General features: G+C 35.7%; 1 protein-coding gene across 1 annotated transcript in view; it reads right to left on the reverse strand.

The window, feature by feature from the left end:
* Positions 1–2,092: 2,092 nt before the first annotated feature.
* The window catches only part of TRHDE (thyrotropin releasing hormone degrading enzyme), a 272,257-nt gene continuing 256,582 nt past the window's right edge, over positions 2,093–17,767 (reverse strand). The window contains exons 13-19 of the mRNA XM_032220641.1: positions 17,088–17,235; positions 14,477–14,574; positions 13,811–13,918; positions 6,097–6,264; positions 5,163–5,303; positions 4,511–4,592; positions 2,093–3,231 (exon numbers count right to left, since the gene is read on the reverse strand). Coding sequence (XP_032076532.1) covers positions 3,088–3,231; positions 4,511–4,592; positions 5,163–5,303; positions 6,097–6,264; positions 13,811–13,918; positions 14,477–14,574; positions 17,088–17,235 — 889 coding nt within the window. The 3' untranslated portion in view covers positions 2,093–3,087. The remainder of the gene's footprint in view (positions 3,232–4,510; positions 4,593–5,162; positions 5,304–6,096; positions 6,265–13,810; positions 13,919–14,476; positions 14,575–17,087; positions 17,236–17,767) is intronic.

A 17,767-nucleotide genomic window follows, 5' to 3' on the forward strand; every position in this document is an offset into this window, starting at 1 on the left:
AAGGATATCAGAACATTCTCCCATAATGAATTGTTGAAAAAGCATGGTGGTCTGTAGGTTGCATTAACTAATCTAAATAGCTTTCACACTATAAAACATTGTCCTCCATAATAAACTCTTATTTAAACTACATTGGCCCTATACCATTTATTTTACTTCAAGAAGAAATAAAAGTTTTCTTCTTTGCGCCTTGTAGATTTGTGGTTTCTCTTGGATTTTAGAAGAAAGATATTATAAGAACACTTTTTTGTGAAATTGACAGAAATCTTCTTAAATAATCTTTGAAATTAATCCGAACAACCTGCTGTGTGTTAGATTCTTTGATTCTTCTCATCACAGAATGTATAAGTTGGATGGGAACTGACAAGTCTTCTAGTCCAATCCTCCTTCATTTCAGGAAATCTACTAATCATCCTTGATAGGAGGCTGGGAGACCACAATTTTTAAAGACAGATTGTTCCATTGCCTAACTGTTTTACTCTCAGGAACTTGCTCCTAATACCTTCTGAGAAGATGAAAACATGTATGGCTTTAATGTAGATAAGAGCAGCTCCTTAGCATCATAAAACATCAAAAATGAAATATCTATTTTAATTCTTGCTTGTATAAAGCCCTAAAGAGTTGTTGGAGAATGAAGAAAATGGTAAATTAAAAGCTTATATATTTAACTTAATATTTACTTGTTAATAAACTAAAGCAAAGTGAAATGTTGCAGAACTACAATTTACAGATTTAACATAACAAAATAATATATATTCACTAGAGGCAATTTTTCATAGATAATTCTTTAAATTTGTTTTTTTTCCTGCTACAAGAATCAACACAATAAAGAATGCAGTTATTATTGTGTGAGTCACACTGTTTTTCCACATGAATTGCAAGATAAAATAACTACCCATTTCCATTATGAGTGGATTTTTTAAAAAAAATCTAAGTTAGGGTTGGAGCACAAAGATCATAAACAAGTAAACATAATAAAAAGCAGAAAAATCTTCTATGTTGTAGAGTAGTCATTAATTTGTTATTTTCTTCCATTAAAAGATATTGAAGAATATCACTTCCCTGTGATGAAGAATATGATAAATTATAAGAACTGTTGCATTCCAGCTAAGTTATTATTTGGTAACTCTTTATAGAAATTCTAAATAAGGAAGGGAAAAAACTTGATGGAGTGCATGCTACTCTCAATAAGGCCATTATATTAAATTGGGATAACTTTTAATAATCATATTGGTGCATTGTGAATTGCATTAGAACATACAATGCAATAGCAGAGTTAGAAGGAACCTTGGAGGTCTTCTAGTCCAACCCCTTGCCTAGGCAGGAAACCCTGTACTGTTTCAGACAAATGGCTATCCAACATCTTAAAGACTTGCAGTGTTGGGGCATTCACAACTTCTGGAGGGAAGCTTGTTCCACTGATTAATGGTTCTAACTGTCAGGAAATTTCTCCTCAGTTCTAAGTTTCTTCTCTCCTTGATTAGTTTCCACCCATTGCTTCTTATTCTACCCTCAGGTGCCTTGGAGAATAGTTTGATTCCCTCTTCTTTGTGGCAATCCCTGAGATATTGGAACATTGCTATCATGTCTCCCCTAGTCCTTCTTTTCATTAAACTAGATTTACCCAGTTCCTGCAACCATTCTTCATATGTTTTAGTCTCCAATCCCCTAATCATCTTTGTTGCTGTTCTCTGCACTCTTTCTAGAGTCTCCCCATCTTTTCAACATTGTGGCAACCAAAACTGAATGCAGTATTCCAAATGTGGCCTTACCAAGGCATTATAAAGTGGTATTAACACTTCTCATGATTTTGATTCTATCCCTCTGTTTATGTAGCCTAGAACTGTGTTGGCTTTTTTGGCAGCTGCTGCACACTGCTGGCTCATATTTTAATGGTTGTCCACTAGGACTCCAAGATCCCTCTCACAATTACTACTATTGAGCAAGGTACCACCTATACTATACCTGTCCATCTTAATGCCTTATCTAAGTTTTTAAAAATAGTGAAATAGACACAAAGGATTTTTTTTCAAATTTGGATTACAATTACTCAAATGTAATCCATTTTATTGAATTTTAACAGGCTATCTATGAAGAAACAAGATGTTCGTACTGACAAGGATGGTAGGGGGGAATGGATGTTTCTTACAATTTAAACATTACCTAGGAAGTTACTTAACAGTTTTCCAGTTTTCCCCTGGTTTTGTTCTGTTCTTTCTCTCACTTGATTTTCCTCTCATATATGCAACTATCAAAGAACAATATAATATCTACTGAATACTTTTGCTGAAAAGATATAATGCAAAAGACTTTTTTTTACTTCCCCCCATCCCACCAAATATGCAAACTAGCTGTTGTAAACTAACTTATGAAAGTAAACCTATCAATCGACAGTGAGTAATGGAGAAATTATTTTTTTTAATGATACCTTACTGTGAAAATATTCTGCCTCTAAATACATACGTATTCTTGATTTAAAAAGAGGAATCTTTGGATTGTAATTTATATTACTGTTTACAACTCAAAAAGGATTAGCATTGAAAGAGAACTTAAAAGAGAATTTAAAAGTAAAACTGGCCAGCACCATGAAAGGGGAGATGTTATCACTTGTTCATTTGTATCTTTAACGTTTTTCTTTCCATCCTACCTTGTTGTCACATCACTGATTGTCATAAGAGTTTTTGTGCTTTTGCATAATGCCCATCTTTGATGCAACAGAAATTCACATACAAAACATGGACATCTGAAGTAAGCATGCTGAAATACAGGCAGGAACCATAAAACCATGCACAAATATTCTCAGGGGTTTTCTCCAACAAAACTGACAGTGACATTTACATGCACCACTTAATATCACTCTTGGCCATGTAATAGTAGGGATGGGATTCATGACCATTCCTCTTTGTCAGTGTGCCCCTAATCATTTAACAGTTCTGAGGAATTTGGTGCAAAAATATAATATATCTCTGTTTAATGGTCCTTCCAACTTGAACTTGTCTTTGCTGGATTTCTAGTCAGTTTTCTGAAAGTTCCCACTGTGCTTCTCATCTTGCAAAACTTGTACTAGGTCTTTGCCAGAAACACAGATTAGTGTGCAAGTGTTTTTCTCAGCCACTGAAATAATTCTTCTTTGTAAATCATCTGCCACCGGACATTCGCTTCCACTGTTTCCACAGCTCGAGAGAAAGAGGCAGCAGATCTCTCTCCATAATTCTTTATAAATTTCTTTAGCTAGAAATAGAATTTAATGGTTAATTAAGACAGATCTAAAGAAAAAAAATGAACTTCATATAATTTACAAACTAAGGACAAAAGCTCTATGTTTCCTACTGAAATTCTTGCAGAGCCGAAGTGGCGCAGTGGTTAGAATGCAGCACTGCAGGCTACTTCAGCTGACTGTTAGCTGCAGTTCGGCTGTTCAAATCTCACCGGCTCAGGGTTGACTCAGCCTTCCATCCTTCCGAGGTGGGTAAAATGAGGACCCAGATTGTTGGGGGCGATATGCTGACTCTGTAAACCGCTTAGAGAGGGCTGAAAGCCCTATGAAGCGGTATATAAGTCTAACTGCTATTGCTATTGCAATATTTTACAGATTGAAAGTATAATAAAGCAACAAACTGCAACTGCCTGAAATGATGTTGCAAAATACTAATGTTCCAATGCCTGATTATATTAACATCACTTCCTCTATCTTCCTTGTAATCCGGATGCTTTATGGCAGGGGTCCCCAAACCCCAAACCCCAACCCACTAACGGGCCTTAAGCCTTTTGGAACCAGGCTGCAGAAGTGTTGGGTGCATGTACACATGCATATACCCACTTGTGCAAGCAGGAGAGCAGCATGCTCCATTTGCACAAGCAGCGGGTGAGCATGCCTCAAATGGAGCTGCACATGTGCTTGGCCGCCACTCAAGCGGAATCATCCTCCCCATCACCACCAGTCTGCAAAGCCAGAAAGTCTGCTTTATGGTGCAGACAGTTTATTCTTACATGTGTATCCAACCATAGAAAAAATAGAAACACATCTAATGTAATTTTAGTTCACATTAAGCTACAACATTTACATTCTTCCCTGAAGAGTTTTTTCTTTATTAAATATAGTAAACATATTAAATTAGGGTGAATTAGGTTGATGAACTTTTTAAACATTTTATCATAAAATAATTAAGAATTCATTTGCATGTTGGGGGGGGCTGTTCAAGTACTATAAAGATCCTAATGTTCTTGGATTTAATATTTTAAATTCACATTATTCTATGAATAGTAGGTTTACATTGAACTTAGTTAAAACGTCATGAAATTTGATTGTCACTTTCTCTCTCTTTCTCATTATAAAAAAGACTATCTTTTCCTTAAATGTGAATGCAGCATTCAGATAATACATCATTTATAGAAGCTGAAATACATACATGTTATATGGAAAATGAGTAAGCCTGGTTTTTTTTTAGGTAGCACACAATGAACAAAGTGAAAAAGAGTACAAAAATAACTGTAAGTACTGAATATTTACCTCATTCAGTTCACTCTCTGAATTAAGAAATTCTGTGACTCCACTTATCAGTTTTGAATTCATAAATAACGCTTCTCCGTATCTTCATCACAAAGATAAAAAATATAAATAAAGAGCATTCTGAGTGACAATGATTTTGAATCATATATTATAAACTATATTACTGTTACAATTGTGTAACCAGTTACAGTTTCTGTTCCATAATCTCTGGAAATATTATATCCTATGGTATATGATCAATATCAATCATATTAAACTGAAGCTGTATTAATGGAGTATAAATAGTCATATTTTTCTTCAAATTAAAATTCAATTCTATATATTGCATCACAAAAAATAAGGAAAAGTAGATTTTGGGCAGAGTGAAATTAGCCATTCCATACATGAGTAAAACTGCAGGAAGTTAGATCAAGGTCATTATTAAATATAGTTACATGATGTTTTATCTAAACATTTTACAGCAACAACGAATCAAGTGACTCTTGAAATACACACACACAGAGAGAGAGAGAGAGAGAAAGAGAGAGAGGGAGAGAGAGAGAGACTTTTCTCACTTTTTATGGCTATTTAACTATGTACCCCCTTAAATTATTGGTATTGTAAAGTTTAAATATATGGAACATGAAGCATACAGTTTATCAAGATATTTTACCTTGCATTCAATATTTTCCACTTTTCTCTAAAAAATTTCCAAGCAAGATCTCTTCCATGTGGATTTCTAGCTACATGGATTATGACATCAATTGCATCCTGATCCAGGACAACTTCAGAATTAAGAGACAGGTTAAGAAGCCTTGAATAATAGGAGAAAGAGGGAAAATGTTTAGCTTTTACTAATATTTCAGCATCATGCCATTCAATATCTTGGGATCTCCAACAAAGGTCAAACATTGCTAGATGCTAATTGAAAACCTATGTGGCACTTTCAATATTTGTTTGTAAAATGCAGAAAATAAGCTAAATCTACTTGGCAGATATTTGCTAAAAACTAAAATTAATTTGTTATAGGCTTCATGAATACTACTCTTAGGTTATATTTTTCTAAAATAATTTTCAAGTTAATATATAGCAAATAAATTGGAATAAATGCTCAGCATATACAGTATTAAAAACTTTATCACTTATTTTTTCAGGAGGCAACTGGACTTTCTTGTTTTTTCTTAGAAGACATTTCGCTTCTCATCTAAGACGTTTCTTCAGCTCTGATTGGATGGTGGGGAATGGAAGGATTTATATTTCAGCTGTCTGCAAGGAATATAAATCCTTCTATTCCCCAGCATCCAGTCAGACCTGAAGAAGCTTCTTGGATGAGAAGGAAACATCTTCAAAGAAAACAAGAAAGTTCAGTTGCTTTCTGAAAAAGCACCTTTGGGACAAAGCATGATCTGGTTGACTGAAAATCTCCATAGATATTTTTTGTAACTTCTTCAGGGAAAAATGAGTAAGTATAAACACTTTAAAAAGGACATACATAAGCTAGGAACATTTAATATTTGGGACAATATTCAGACCACAAATGCTATTACTTCTACTGATACAAGACTGAGTTTGAAAAAAATCAGGAAATATAGATTAAATGAGCATACCTGTTTAACAAATTTCTGTCATCACTACAGGTTAAAGCTTCTAATAATATTTTCTTCTCTGATACTGCTGTAGTTGAGTGGAATTTCATCCAGATGAATTCCCATACATCTTCATCCATCAGTGAAACTCCTGTGCAGTAGACGATGTCTCTCACATTTGGTGGTATTCTTCAAAAGAACATATAAAAACCACAGTGACATTGTATTTGTAGTATTTTCATGAGGCATAACACACAAGTTATAATTCTGTAGTTTTTCTGAAGATGAAGACCATCTATATGTTATGCTGGAGTGCCATCTCTCAAGTGTAGTGTTTTTAAAAAGGAAAAGAATAAATACAGACTAGTAGGGAGGGAAAGTATGACATGTAATTTCTAGGGTGGGAATATTCTGAGTAAAATTCTGTCCTCAAACTATTATCTGTATAAGTGAAAATTTAATACTCAATTTTTGTACTTTTTCTGAAATGGCTAGCAGCCTTGACAGGATAGGAAGGAGATATGAACTATGAGAAGATTTGGACTGGCCTATGAAAAGGCAGATTTACTTTTCAAATAAAATATATTAAATACACGATGACCACAACTGAATGTCCTCATCATGGAATGTCTGAAGTAGTCGAGAAGGCCAAGCAGCCTAACCTGACAAAACTTACCTATTATCATTTTCTCTTCCCACAGAGAGTAGGAAGAACAAGATCTGTCTCAGCTAATGTGTCAGGATAATTATGACTACTCATTTTTCATTTTTTCTTATGATGGAAAGGAATAGCGGTTATTTACTATTAACCAATCTCTATAATGAAGGCATGTCTCTTTGTTTATTTCTGATGGTTGCAACAGTTCGGGATGGCTTACAAGAATAAAGATAAACATTTACAATGCTAAAGCCATTAAAAATTCTAAAGGAATATTAAAACTCAATGCCAAAAATATTAAGGCTCTAAAACTTGAAGAATGGCCAAAATAAAAAGATTTAAGGCACATGTTGAATTATTATAAGGTTCAAAACTTTAATGACATTTTTTCCCATAGAATGGGCACAAATGTTTTGATGTTAAGAAAATTTGTATCAGTACCTTCAGAATTTGACTTTTTTTAGTGTGAGATGAATTATACATAAATAGGTGGTCTTGCAATAATTTGTCTTAAATTACATAGTTTTAAAATAAATCCTTTGAGCTAGGCCTAGAGATCAACTGGCAACCATAGTATCTGTGTCAAATCTGATTTGTCAAGAATCTTGATCAGAGTTTCATGATTATCAAATCATTTTTAGCTGCCCACAATAGACAAATATATTCTTGGCTGACAAAGTCTTCCTAAAAGAAATCATGATTGCACTATGCTTATTTTAGCGAGTGTACAAAAGGACTAGCATTGATGATGACTAGTAATGAAATGTCTGCAAGAAAACAACCATGCTCAGAGAGCATAAAGAACCCCTCATTTCAACCCTGAATAACAAATATTCTCCTTTATTAATAGAAAATACCTCACTTACCACAGGTACAGTAGAATAACTGCCTGAACATAATGGGCAGATAGAAAAATTTGAAACAAGTGGCTCCACACATAACCTGACTGTATAACATGAAGGGTTTTATAGGTGATGATCAGAACTTTGAACTTCATTGAAAAATCAATTGGTAGCTCATGAAGCAATAATGATACATGGGTGTCATTGAGAATTCTTGTTACAGCTTTTGCCACTGCATTTTAATCAGCTTTAGTTTTCAGATGGTCTTTGAGGACAGCCTCATACAGAATGCATTGCAATGGTCCAGATGCAAGGTATGGGTAAAGAACTGAAGGTTCTTACTGTTGAGGAAGAGGTGGCTCCCAAGATGAACTTGGATAAGTTCATCCTCCTGGCCATGGCTGCTACCTGATCATTGAACAGTTTCTGAGAACCCAGGGAAAATGCCACTGCCACTTCTATTTTGCCAGCATGGCATATTTCACTGGTAGGATGAACTCCACAATGGTTTCCAACGAATGTCTGCTGTCAAGCTGAAGACTCATGCTAGGTCCATCCAAGAGAACTGGGCCCACCAATGAGCAGTCCATTGGAAGGATCCCATAAGTCAACACTTCCAACCTCTATGGTCTCTTTAAATCTCTGTAAACATGCATACCTATCAGCCTACCACTAAAAATTAACCTAGAAAGAAAATTTCTGGCTTCAATTGATTATTGATCTTTAAAATCATCTGTATCTAACTGTATATTTGAATTCAACACTTTTGGGTTTTTTTTATCTGTCCACCAAGAATGTGCATGTAAAGCATGTTTATATTTCCAACATACATTTCAGGATCTTCATTCATTCTAAATAATTTATCTGGTGTCATGGACCAATGATAAGCTTTTGTTCTAGGCTGAAAAAGTTGAGGGACTCATCCAAAATCTAAATTATTTTTTCCCATAGCAAATTCACTGCCAGAGAAAAGAATGTTTGCCATAATCTATGTCCTCCTGGACAGCTATATGAAGGGATTACTCTATATGTTTATCTGGCTGTAAGCTCATTATGAATACATTGAGAATTCTTTCTGAGCAGTGTGATTTAAGTTTTAATGCTACTCAATTAAAGTATTTGTTACAACCCTTCATTCTATTTACTTTCATTCACTTTTTAAAACTATGATGAATACTTCACAATTATTAACTTCTGTAAGCATGATTTGAAATAATTCTATTTGAACAGTGTTGCGATTTGCTTGACCTTATTTATCTTACTTAAGAACCATAGTAAAAAAAATAGAATTTGTTGGAAATGTGGCTGCTGATTAAAAATTAAATACTTGTAGAAAATGTTAAAATAATAAAATCAAACTATGCTCTTGCAGTGAAATCTATTTTCCCAATGATTTATAATGCAGTTTTACAAAGTGCTAAGAAATAATCTTTTAAGTTATAATTAATTAGTACAGGCTTGTTCTTTTAAGTTTGGAAATGCATTTATAAAATAGCCCCTTAATTATTTATCTGCTAGGCAAATAGAGTTCTAATTTCTTAAAATGTAATTAGAGGCAGTTTAGACTGTTCTTTGATTTAGTGATATGCTTCAACGTCTTTATGAAAACCTTTAAGAAAAGAAAGTTAATCAGATGTCCAGTTAATTTTAAGAGTATAGTCCAAGCTTATTTTTCTTGATGTCCCTAATAGCATAATTGTTTCATATACTATAATGCTCTTATATGAATAGTTATGGCTATTATAGTTGATTTTAGAGTAAGAGGTTAATGTATTTTATATTTATACCTGTACAAAGAAAACTGAAGTTATTCTCCTTCCTTTTCCTCTTTTCCCTTTCCCTTTGTACTCCTGAGTCTGTCTTTAAACTTTTGCTTTTGAGATTTGAGAAGTTTATTTATATGCCGCCCTTTTCCCTGAGGGGACTCAGGGCGGCTTACAACTCGAAAAGGGGGGGGGGAAACAAACATTTAACACGTAGGACAGTACGTCATTAAAAAACACAACATTCATACCATTCGGGTGGGTTACAGTCTTTAGCCCCAGGCCTGACAGGATAGCCAGATTTTGAGGGCTGTGCGGAAGGTCTGGAGGGTGGTGAGGGTACGAATCTCCACGGGGAGATCGTTCCATAGGGTCGGAGCTGCCACCGAGAAGGCTCTCCTCTGCGTGGTTGCCAGTCGACATTGACCGGCAGATGGGACTCGGAGGAGGCCTAATCTATGGGATCTAATAGGTCGAGTGGAGGTGATTGGCAGTAGGCGGTCTCTCAAGTACCCAGATCCACTACCATGAAGGGCTTTATGGGTGACAAGTAGCACCTTGAAGCGTACCCGGAGATCGACAGGTAGCCAGTGCAGCTCGCGGAGGATAGGTGTTATGTGGGTGAAGCGAGGTGCACCCACAATCGCCTGCGCAGCCGCATTCTGGACTAGCTGAAGTCGCCGAATACTCTTCAAGGGCAGCCCCATGTAGAGCACATTGCAGTACTCCAGCCTAGAGGTCACAAGGGCACGAGTGACTGTTGTGAGAGCCTCCCGGTTCAGGTAGGGGCGCAACTGGTGCACCAGGCGAACCTGGGCCTTTCTTTTTACTTACCCCTCCATTCATTGTTTGTGTGGGTGTGGTTATGTACCCTGTTTCCCTGGAAATAAGACCTAGCCTGTTTTTACATCTTCATTTAATATAAGCCTACCTCCAAAATAAGCCCTACTTAAGAGCCTGCGCAGCCAGCCAGCTGCCAATTCCATCTGGTTTCTCGTAGTGCTGTGGCCACAAGGCAAGGCAGGGGGTGGAGCCACCCCAGGTGCCCCACACTGGCCTTATCTCAGCGCCCCTCCAACCAGACCATCCATGCCCTGACATTGCCTCGTGGCAGCAGCAATAGCAGTCAAATCCAGCATTTATTCTGGTTGCTCATGACCACAATGGAGCAGGAGGCTGAGTATTGCGGTGGTGCTGCAGCCGCGAGGCGAGACCAATGTTGGGGCGTGGATAGCCTGTCTGTGAGGGCCCTGGTGCAAGGCATGCGGAGCAGCTTCACCCACCCTCCCACCTCGCCTCATGGCCGTGGCACTGGTGTGTTGCTTGGTCTCCTGCTCTGTTGTGGTCGCAAGCAAGCAGAAGTAGTCTGGTGGCTAGGCGGGCCTGCTGGATGGAGGTCCTGGAGCCGCTGACATGAGGTGAGGCACACATCAGGACATGGGTGGCCTGGCAGTAGCACCAAGAGGTAAGCCAGTTCAGGGCACGTGGAGCAGCTCCATCCCCACCTTGCGGCAGTGGCACTGGCATGCTGGGTTGCCTCCTGCCCTGCTGCGATCAAGCAGAAAAACCGGGCCCCTGGACATGGGGAAAAAAACACTTCCCAAAAGAAAATAAGACCCTCATTTTTGGGTAAACACGGGTATGTGTGTATGTATTGTATGTATTATGTATGACTGAGTAACGGGATTTTATCGCTGTATTAGATATGCCAGATTGGGGATTTGAAATAGGTATAAAAAAGCAAGGTTGACTCCCAAAATTATTTATGGTTGTCACCACAGTAAGCATTTTTTAAAGGAGAGAAGTGATATTAACATTTGGTAGTTGATTCAATAGTTAATTAGTTGACATGCTAATTCATTGACTTTTATTTTTTGGAAGAGAGTCTAAATTGAAATCAAGAGATGATTTGGTGGGTCCTAGCTGTTCCTCTACTACTTTTAACTTTCTGGTCACTTCCTAAATTTCTTTCTCAGATTGTTAAACCATGGGGAGCTCTTCCCTCTCTTATCTGATCATTCCTTAGGCAGAATCTCTTTCCCTCATCCCTTAAGGTCATTCACACATTCCATTACAGTATTTTACAAGACAAAAACCAATGAAATTATCAATGATATTTTGTTGAAATGACATAAAGATCAATGATATTCTTATAATACAGGCAGTCCTTGAATTATGATCATCATTCAGCAACCAATTGAGGTGACACAGTGCTGAGAAGGGGATTTATGATCCCTCTTTGAAATTCAATATAACTTTCTAATAGGTGGCTTGGGTAATGAAAGAAAATGTTTGGGAACCACTGATTTAGACTATCAAGTACAATAGCCTGCTCTGTGCAGAAGTGCAAATCAAACCTTAGGTGACAGGTGGAAGTCCAGGCTTTACCTGAACAAATTCAGTGATGGGAGCATACTGCTATCTTGTGATTTGGTTCTACTTTCAAGCTGGGTTTTTGGTCTGTGTGTGTGTGTATGTGTACGCACGCTGATCACAGACTTAAATGATACTATAACTAAATGAAGTAGTAATTTTGATAATGAAACAAAGAACATTCCTTCAGATATCATTGAAAATACTTCATCCCTATTCCAATTTTCTCTCAATACCCCCTCATAATATTAGATTTTTATTTGGGAGACCTTGCAATTATAGTGTGCATTAAAAAAACTATTTATTGTTTTTATAGTTTATAAAAACTAGAGTAAGGATAAAATGAATTTACCTTTAGAATGATTTTTTCAAAAACTAGTAGATTTTAAAACAGCTTTTCATTCAGAACAGATGCACTGCAAAGGTTAAAGAAGTTCAATGAAATTGAAACAATTTCCAATTTGTAATTGAATGCTTAGGTCTACTTCTAAACCGCCTGCCAACATCAAATTAATATGTAAAAGAAGAAGATTACTTGAATTATATACAGCGTCCTTCCATTTCCTTAAATGTGATTGTTTGTTTTATCATTGTACAGCTATCGTGATGCACAGAGGAGGAAAAGTAATATGCTGCAATGATTACAAATGTCCATTACAACTTTGTCCACAGAATAATTATTGAACTGGTCCTATTGAAACATTATTCATGACCACAATCCCACTGTTATGCATATTACCTAATTGTAAAATAACCTGTAAACAGAAAAAGTCTTCTTTGATTATCTGAATTACACAGAACACACCCTTCCCAGAAGCCTAAAGAGAATAATAGAGGCAATCTATGCTATACAAACAAAATTACAGAAAATTTCATATGAAAAGACCAAAGATCATGCAACTGAACTCCTGTATCATATAAAGAAGTACTAAAATATATTCAGTACAAAACAATATTTAACTTACTTACCTTGCATATATCGATGGCAATGTTGAGAACTTAAGGGAAAGAATTTTTCACTATTGTTAATGGATAATTCTTTGCACACAGACCATATAGTATCCTATGCATTCTTGTATTTTCAAAAAAAGTTATAGAGAAGTGTATAGTTACAGTTTTCCTTTTCAGACCATTATCTTTGTGTTCTCACCATGTTCATTTGTGTTCTGCCATATGGATACATCATTATGGTATCTTTTGTCTTTCTCTTCAGTCACCAGGGAGTTTTGTTCGCTACTTCCATTACTATAATCATTTGTTACAGCAAATAGATGCAGTCTATTTTTTACCTCTTCACAATATTTACATTTCCCTGTAGATTTACTGTAGTTATAGTGTTTTGTGTTATGTGGACTGTATTGTAACAGACCATAGTATTTTTACTATTGCCTCTACAGTCCAATTTGATTTTTGTACATGGTATTAGTAAATAGTTGGAATATTAGTTGTGTGTTGGGGTGATGGATTGAGGAAGAGCTGTGGTAGAGTATGCTGCAAAGGGTGTTTCTGAGTCCTTAGGGGTGGATCCTGAATCCTCAAAAGGAATATGTATTAAGGGGCAATAGGGAATACGGTATTCACTTGTGAGACCAAATTGAATGTTAAAATTCAGTACTAAGCAATCTTTGGCTGTATTCTGAGTTCATGGGTCTACTTGGGTCACCAAGATGCTGCAGGTTATAAAGTGGGTTAACAAAGATCTAGAGGTTTTGGACATTTGAAAGCAAATCTGGATGAGCCAGCTTAGAGCACTTTGGAACAATTCTACTATGGCTTTGGGGGTGGATAAAAGAGATTATTCTCTTTCATCATTGCAACTGCTGGAAAGTGTCCCTGCACCCTGATTTTACACCAGTATTAATACCATGGGAGGTAGTACTTTAATACTTGTGTTAAGATTTTTAGCAACAACTCTCTCTCTTGCTCTACATACACACATACCTCTACACAAACAAATGCCACTTTTCTTGCACAAAATTTCTTCCTTCCAGGAGCCAACTATTATTAATATGCATGCATGAGCATACCACTCTGTAGTAAAATTAATTGGGGATGAAACAATCTTTATCTTTATGAGCAATGTAGGATGTCATTTTTACCTGTTTCTATTGCTTGAAATCCAGTCAGAGATTAGAGTTGCAGCCTGCTGGTGGCAATGCTTGTTACCAAAGCTACATGCCAGCATAATCACTTCACGGCGGAACTCCCTGTGTATCCCAAAGACAAAACTAGCATTAATCTGATGTTAATAAATATATTCTCATTCTCAGTTGCCAAGTTTTAAACCAAAGTTTCTCAAACTTGACATATTTAAGATATGTGTACTTCAACTCCCAGAATTCCCCAGCCAGCTGAAGAATTCTGGAAGTTGAAAGCCACATATCTAAATTTACCAAGTTTGAGAAATACCAATCTAAACTAATATTTAATGAGGACATCCATATGTACAATGTTACAGCTATTGTTCAATAATTATTAAACAACAATGAAGCAGAAGTGATGGCCATGAAGCATCTCAACCTATCAAAAGTTATATTGTAAAATGCAGCCAGAATTAAATTACTGTTAGAAACAATAATTCTCTGAAATTCTAGAAAAAAGATGGCAACATCACAATGTGAATTTAGAAAATTAATTTAAGCCTTTCAATCAGGTCATGTGCTAAATAAATAGAAGATATAAAAGTTAAATCTGATTACTTTGAATTAAGTTTAGGAAATTCATTTCATTAAGGCTATTTTGCAACAATTAAAAAATAGAATTACTCATGCTGGTAGGAAGCTTGAACCAAAGATTTCTCCAAATTATTCGTTGGCCATCCCAGCTTTAGATACATTGAAGCAACTTGTCTCAAAATGTACTCCTGAAATGAGAAAAAGTCTCTGCATTAAATATTTTCATAGTCAATACGGATGTTACATCCTTTCCAAAGCAAGCAAATGTCCCACAGACTCTCCTCTCCATTTTGAAAGAGTTGCTTTAGCCTACATTATCCATAAATTCCTTTCCTGCATGTTAAAGTTTATGAATAAAAAGACGAATATCACATTTTATAACTGCTGTGATTTGAGTGGGGATTTTCTTGATCAAAACTACCTTAACTTTCTATTCCCATTATCACAGCTAGCTTATGGGTTTTCAATTGGTTTTTCACAATTCCTGGTTATTGCGACATTTTAAAATTACTCTTTTTAATTATACATGGAGTGCTGTATTCTAGATATTGATCAATTTGTCCATCAACACCTCTTAAGAATTAAAATCATTTTTAGTATGTTGATTTTGTGTTCATATCACATTCAGGAAAATCAGAAATTATAGTTTTTGCAGTGCTACCAATGTATCATAGTGGCTATTCTTGTCATAATATTGTTCATAGTTTTTTTTTCTTCATTCACTAATTATGTGATCCGTGGCTTCATCTTTTTCTTTACAAGGTCTGCATGTAATATTAGAATTTGGATTTTTCTTTTTATTATTACTACTACAACTTTCTGCAGAGAAATTAATGTTCATGGTCAGACTGTTAAATCAGTTGAGGATTTCAGAGGGTGTAAAATGCTGCAGAAAAAATATAGAAAATGGAACAAATTTCTTGCTTCTTTTGACCTACAGAGTTCATAGAAACTGGAGTTCTTTCTGAAATAACTAGCTTTAGAAAGGGATTAACGTTGGATCAAGTTTTCTAATTTCAATATGAAAATACTTGAAAAGCTCCTGGTGCTTAAACATGTTAAATATTTGCTATTGCAGACTATCCTTGACTTGGAAGTACATGTTTCAGTAAAGTCCATTATTAAATATTTACAAGTGACAGATTTAGGCCACATATTGTGATGTGATGGGTTTCACTGTCTTTATAGGTGTAGATTTATAGGTATAGTGGCAAAATCACTACAAAGACTCACCCAATTGATATCATATTGAATAATATGAATTTTATATCAGGTTTAAACAATTTAATGAGGTTGGCCTTTCAGTGTCCTTTTAAATTGTTGGCATTTTTAAATCAATGATAATGTGACAGTTTCTACTTTTGACCCTTTACTTTCTACACCATTATAATATATGCCTTTGTCATTAATAAATCATTCTGCAATTTCCTTATTATCACACCAATATGTTAAAAGCAAACATTTTAAAAAAATATTTTGCATTATATTAACATAGCCTAAGAGTGGATAATCTTTATTTACAAAGCTGCATAATTGAAGATGAAAAGACATAAGCAGACTTTGGTTCTAGACACTGGAGGAAAGTCATTATTATCAATAGCAATAGCAGTGGACTTATATACCGCTTCATAGGGCTTTCAGCCCTCTCTAAGCGGTTTACAGAGAGTCAGCATATTGCCCCCAACAATCTGGGTCCTCATTTTACCCACCTCGGAAGGATGGAAGGCTGAGTCAACCCTGAGCCGGTGAGATTTGAACCGCTGAACTGCTGATCTAGGACACTTTTGAGTCAGATTTCAGACCAGGTTATAGTAATGAGGTGGTATTGATCACATGGGCTTTGGATGCAAGTTGCATCCACTTTTGATTCCATTGATCATTGTGGATGCGAAGGAAGGTTTAAGGGGTTCAAGTAGGGGACTAAGATTTGCAGTTGTTCTTTTGAGACTGGTTCTAGTCAGTGTTGATGGAAGACCTTGCATTACAGAGTGCTTCAGTGCTCTGTCCACCTCTGTTTAACATTCATATGAAATCACTTGACTTAAGTCTTCTATTGGCATGAAATTAAGTGTCATCAGAACATTGATGTTATTTAGTTTACATTCCTGCCCTGAACAGTCCAGATAATACTATCAAGATTCCCTCCCCCCCAAAAAAAATTAGAGACTGTAGGGGTATAGATGGGGGGAGTGGGTAGTATAGTTTTTGGCTTAATTCTAAAAAGACTGAGTGCCTGTGGATTTACAGGTCACTTGGATCCAGAGATTTCCTAACTTTGATTCTAGAAATTGTAACATTTACCCAGTTAAGGTTGGTGTGCAAAATCAAAAGACTCTGCTTATGATCATCATGCCTTAGTTACTACATATTTGAACTATTGCAATGTATTTTAAATAAAGTTGCCCTTCAGAACATTCAGAAGATGTAAATGATCCAGAATGTAACAGCAGATACAGTTTTGTGTATAGCATAGTGCATTTCTATCTAATGCAATTTATATTCAAATAAATAGTTGTGAATGTCAACTTCTACCACCCATGGCTAGCACAGCTAGTTTCAAAGGCCAATAGGAGAAATTATCTAGAGGGTAAAGAATTGCCTACCCCTAAACTCACTTGGAGTTCACCTTGATTGATATATAGTGTTCTTGTAGGGAGGATAACATTTTAGTGATTGTTAAAAGGAAGAGATCTTTACTTACATTGAACATATTGTAGTTCTCTGTGCGGTCCAGCAACTTATCTAGAGGATAAAGAGCTCGGCTAGCAGCATGCCAAGGTAGAAATTCCTTTTCCTTTGACAGGTATCTAATAATCTCAAGTGGAATATTCTGGGGCAAATAGCCAGCCCTGAATAAAGATAATTGTTATAATTATTGCTTGGGGAAAAATGCCTGATGATATAGACTCACTCTGTCTGTCTGTCTGTCTGTCTGTCTGTCTGTCTGTCTATTATCTATCTATCTATCATTTATTTAAAAAGTAGAATCATTTTTCATGTTATTTTCATGTTAGTAATGTTAATATTATTTTTAACATTTTCTATTTGGTAAGCGTCCATTCTCCAAAATAGCTTCGCTGTATTTATTATGTTATGTGAGAAAAGGAAATAGTATGTATTTAGTTATTATCCACAATTTCCTAATTATGTATGAAAACTTGCTTGACGTTCAATCTTGCTCTATGATTTTCTGTAATAATCATATAAATACCTTTTTAAAATAACTCATGTTAGGCATTGCTCGAAATAATAGACTAATATATTTAAAATGCATTAGGTAGCACCACTAAAAATATCAGGAAAGTTTTGGGTCATCTTCTGTATCAGAAGAAAAAGAACTTTTTAAAATTTGTATTATTAAAACAAATACTGAGAAAAATA

Source organism: Thamnophis elegans, chromosome 7, assembly GCF_009769535.1.
Source record: "Thamnophis elegans isolate rThaEle1 chromosome 7, rThaEle1.pri, whole genome shotgun sequence".
Lineage (NCBI taxonomy): Eukaryota > Metazoa > Chordata > Lepidosauria > Squamata > Colubridae > Thamnophis > Thamnophis elegans.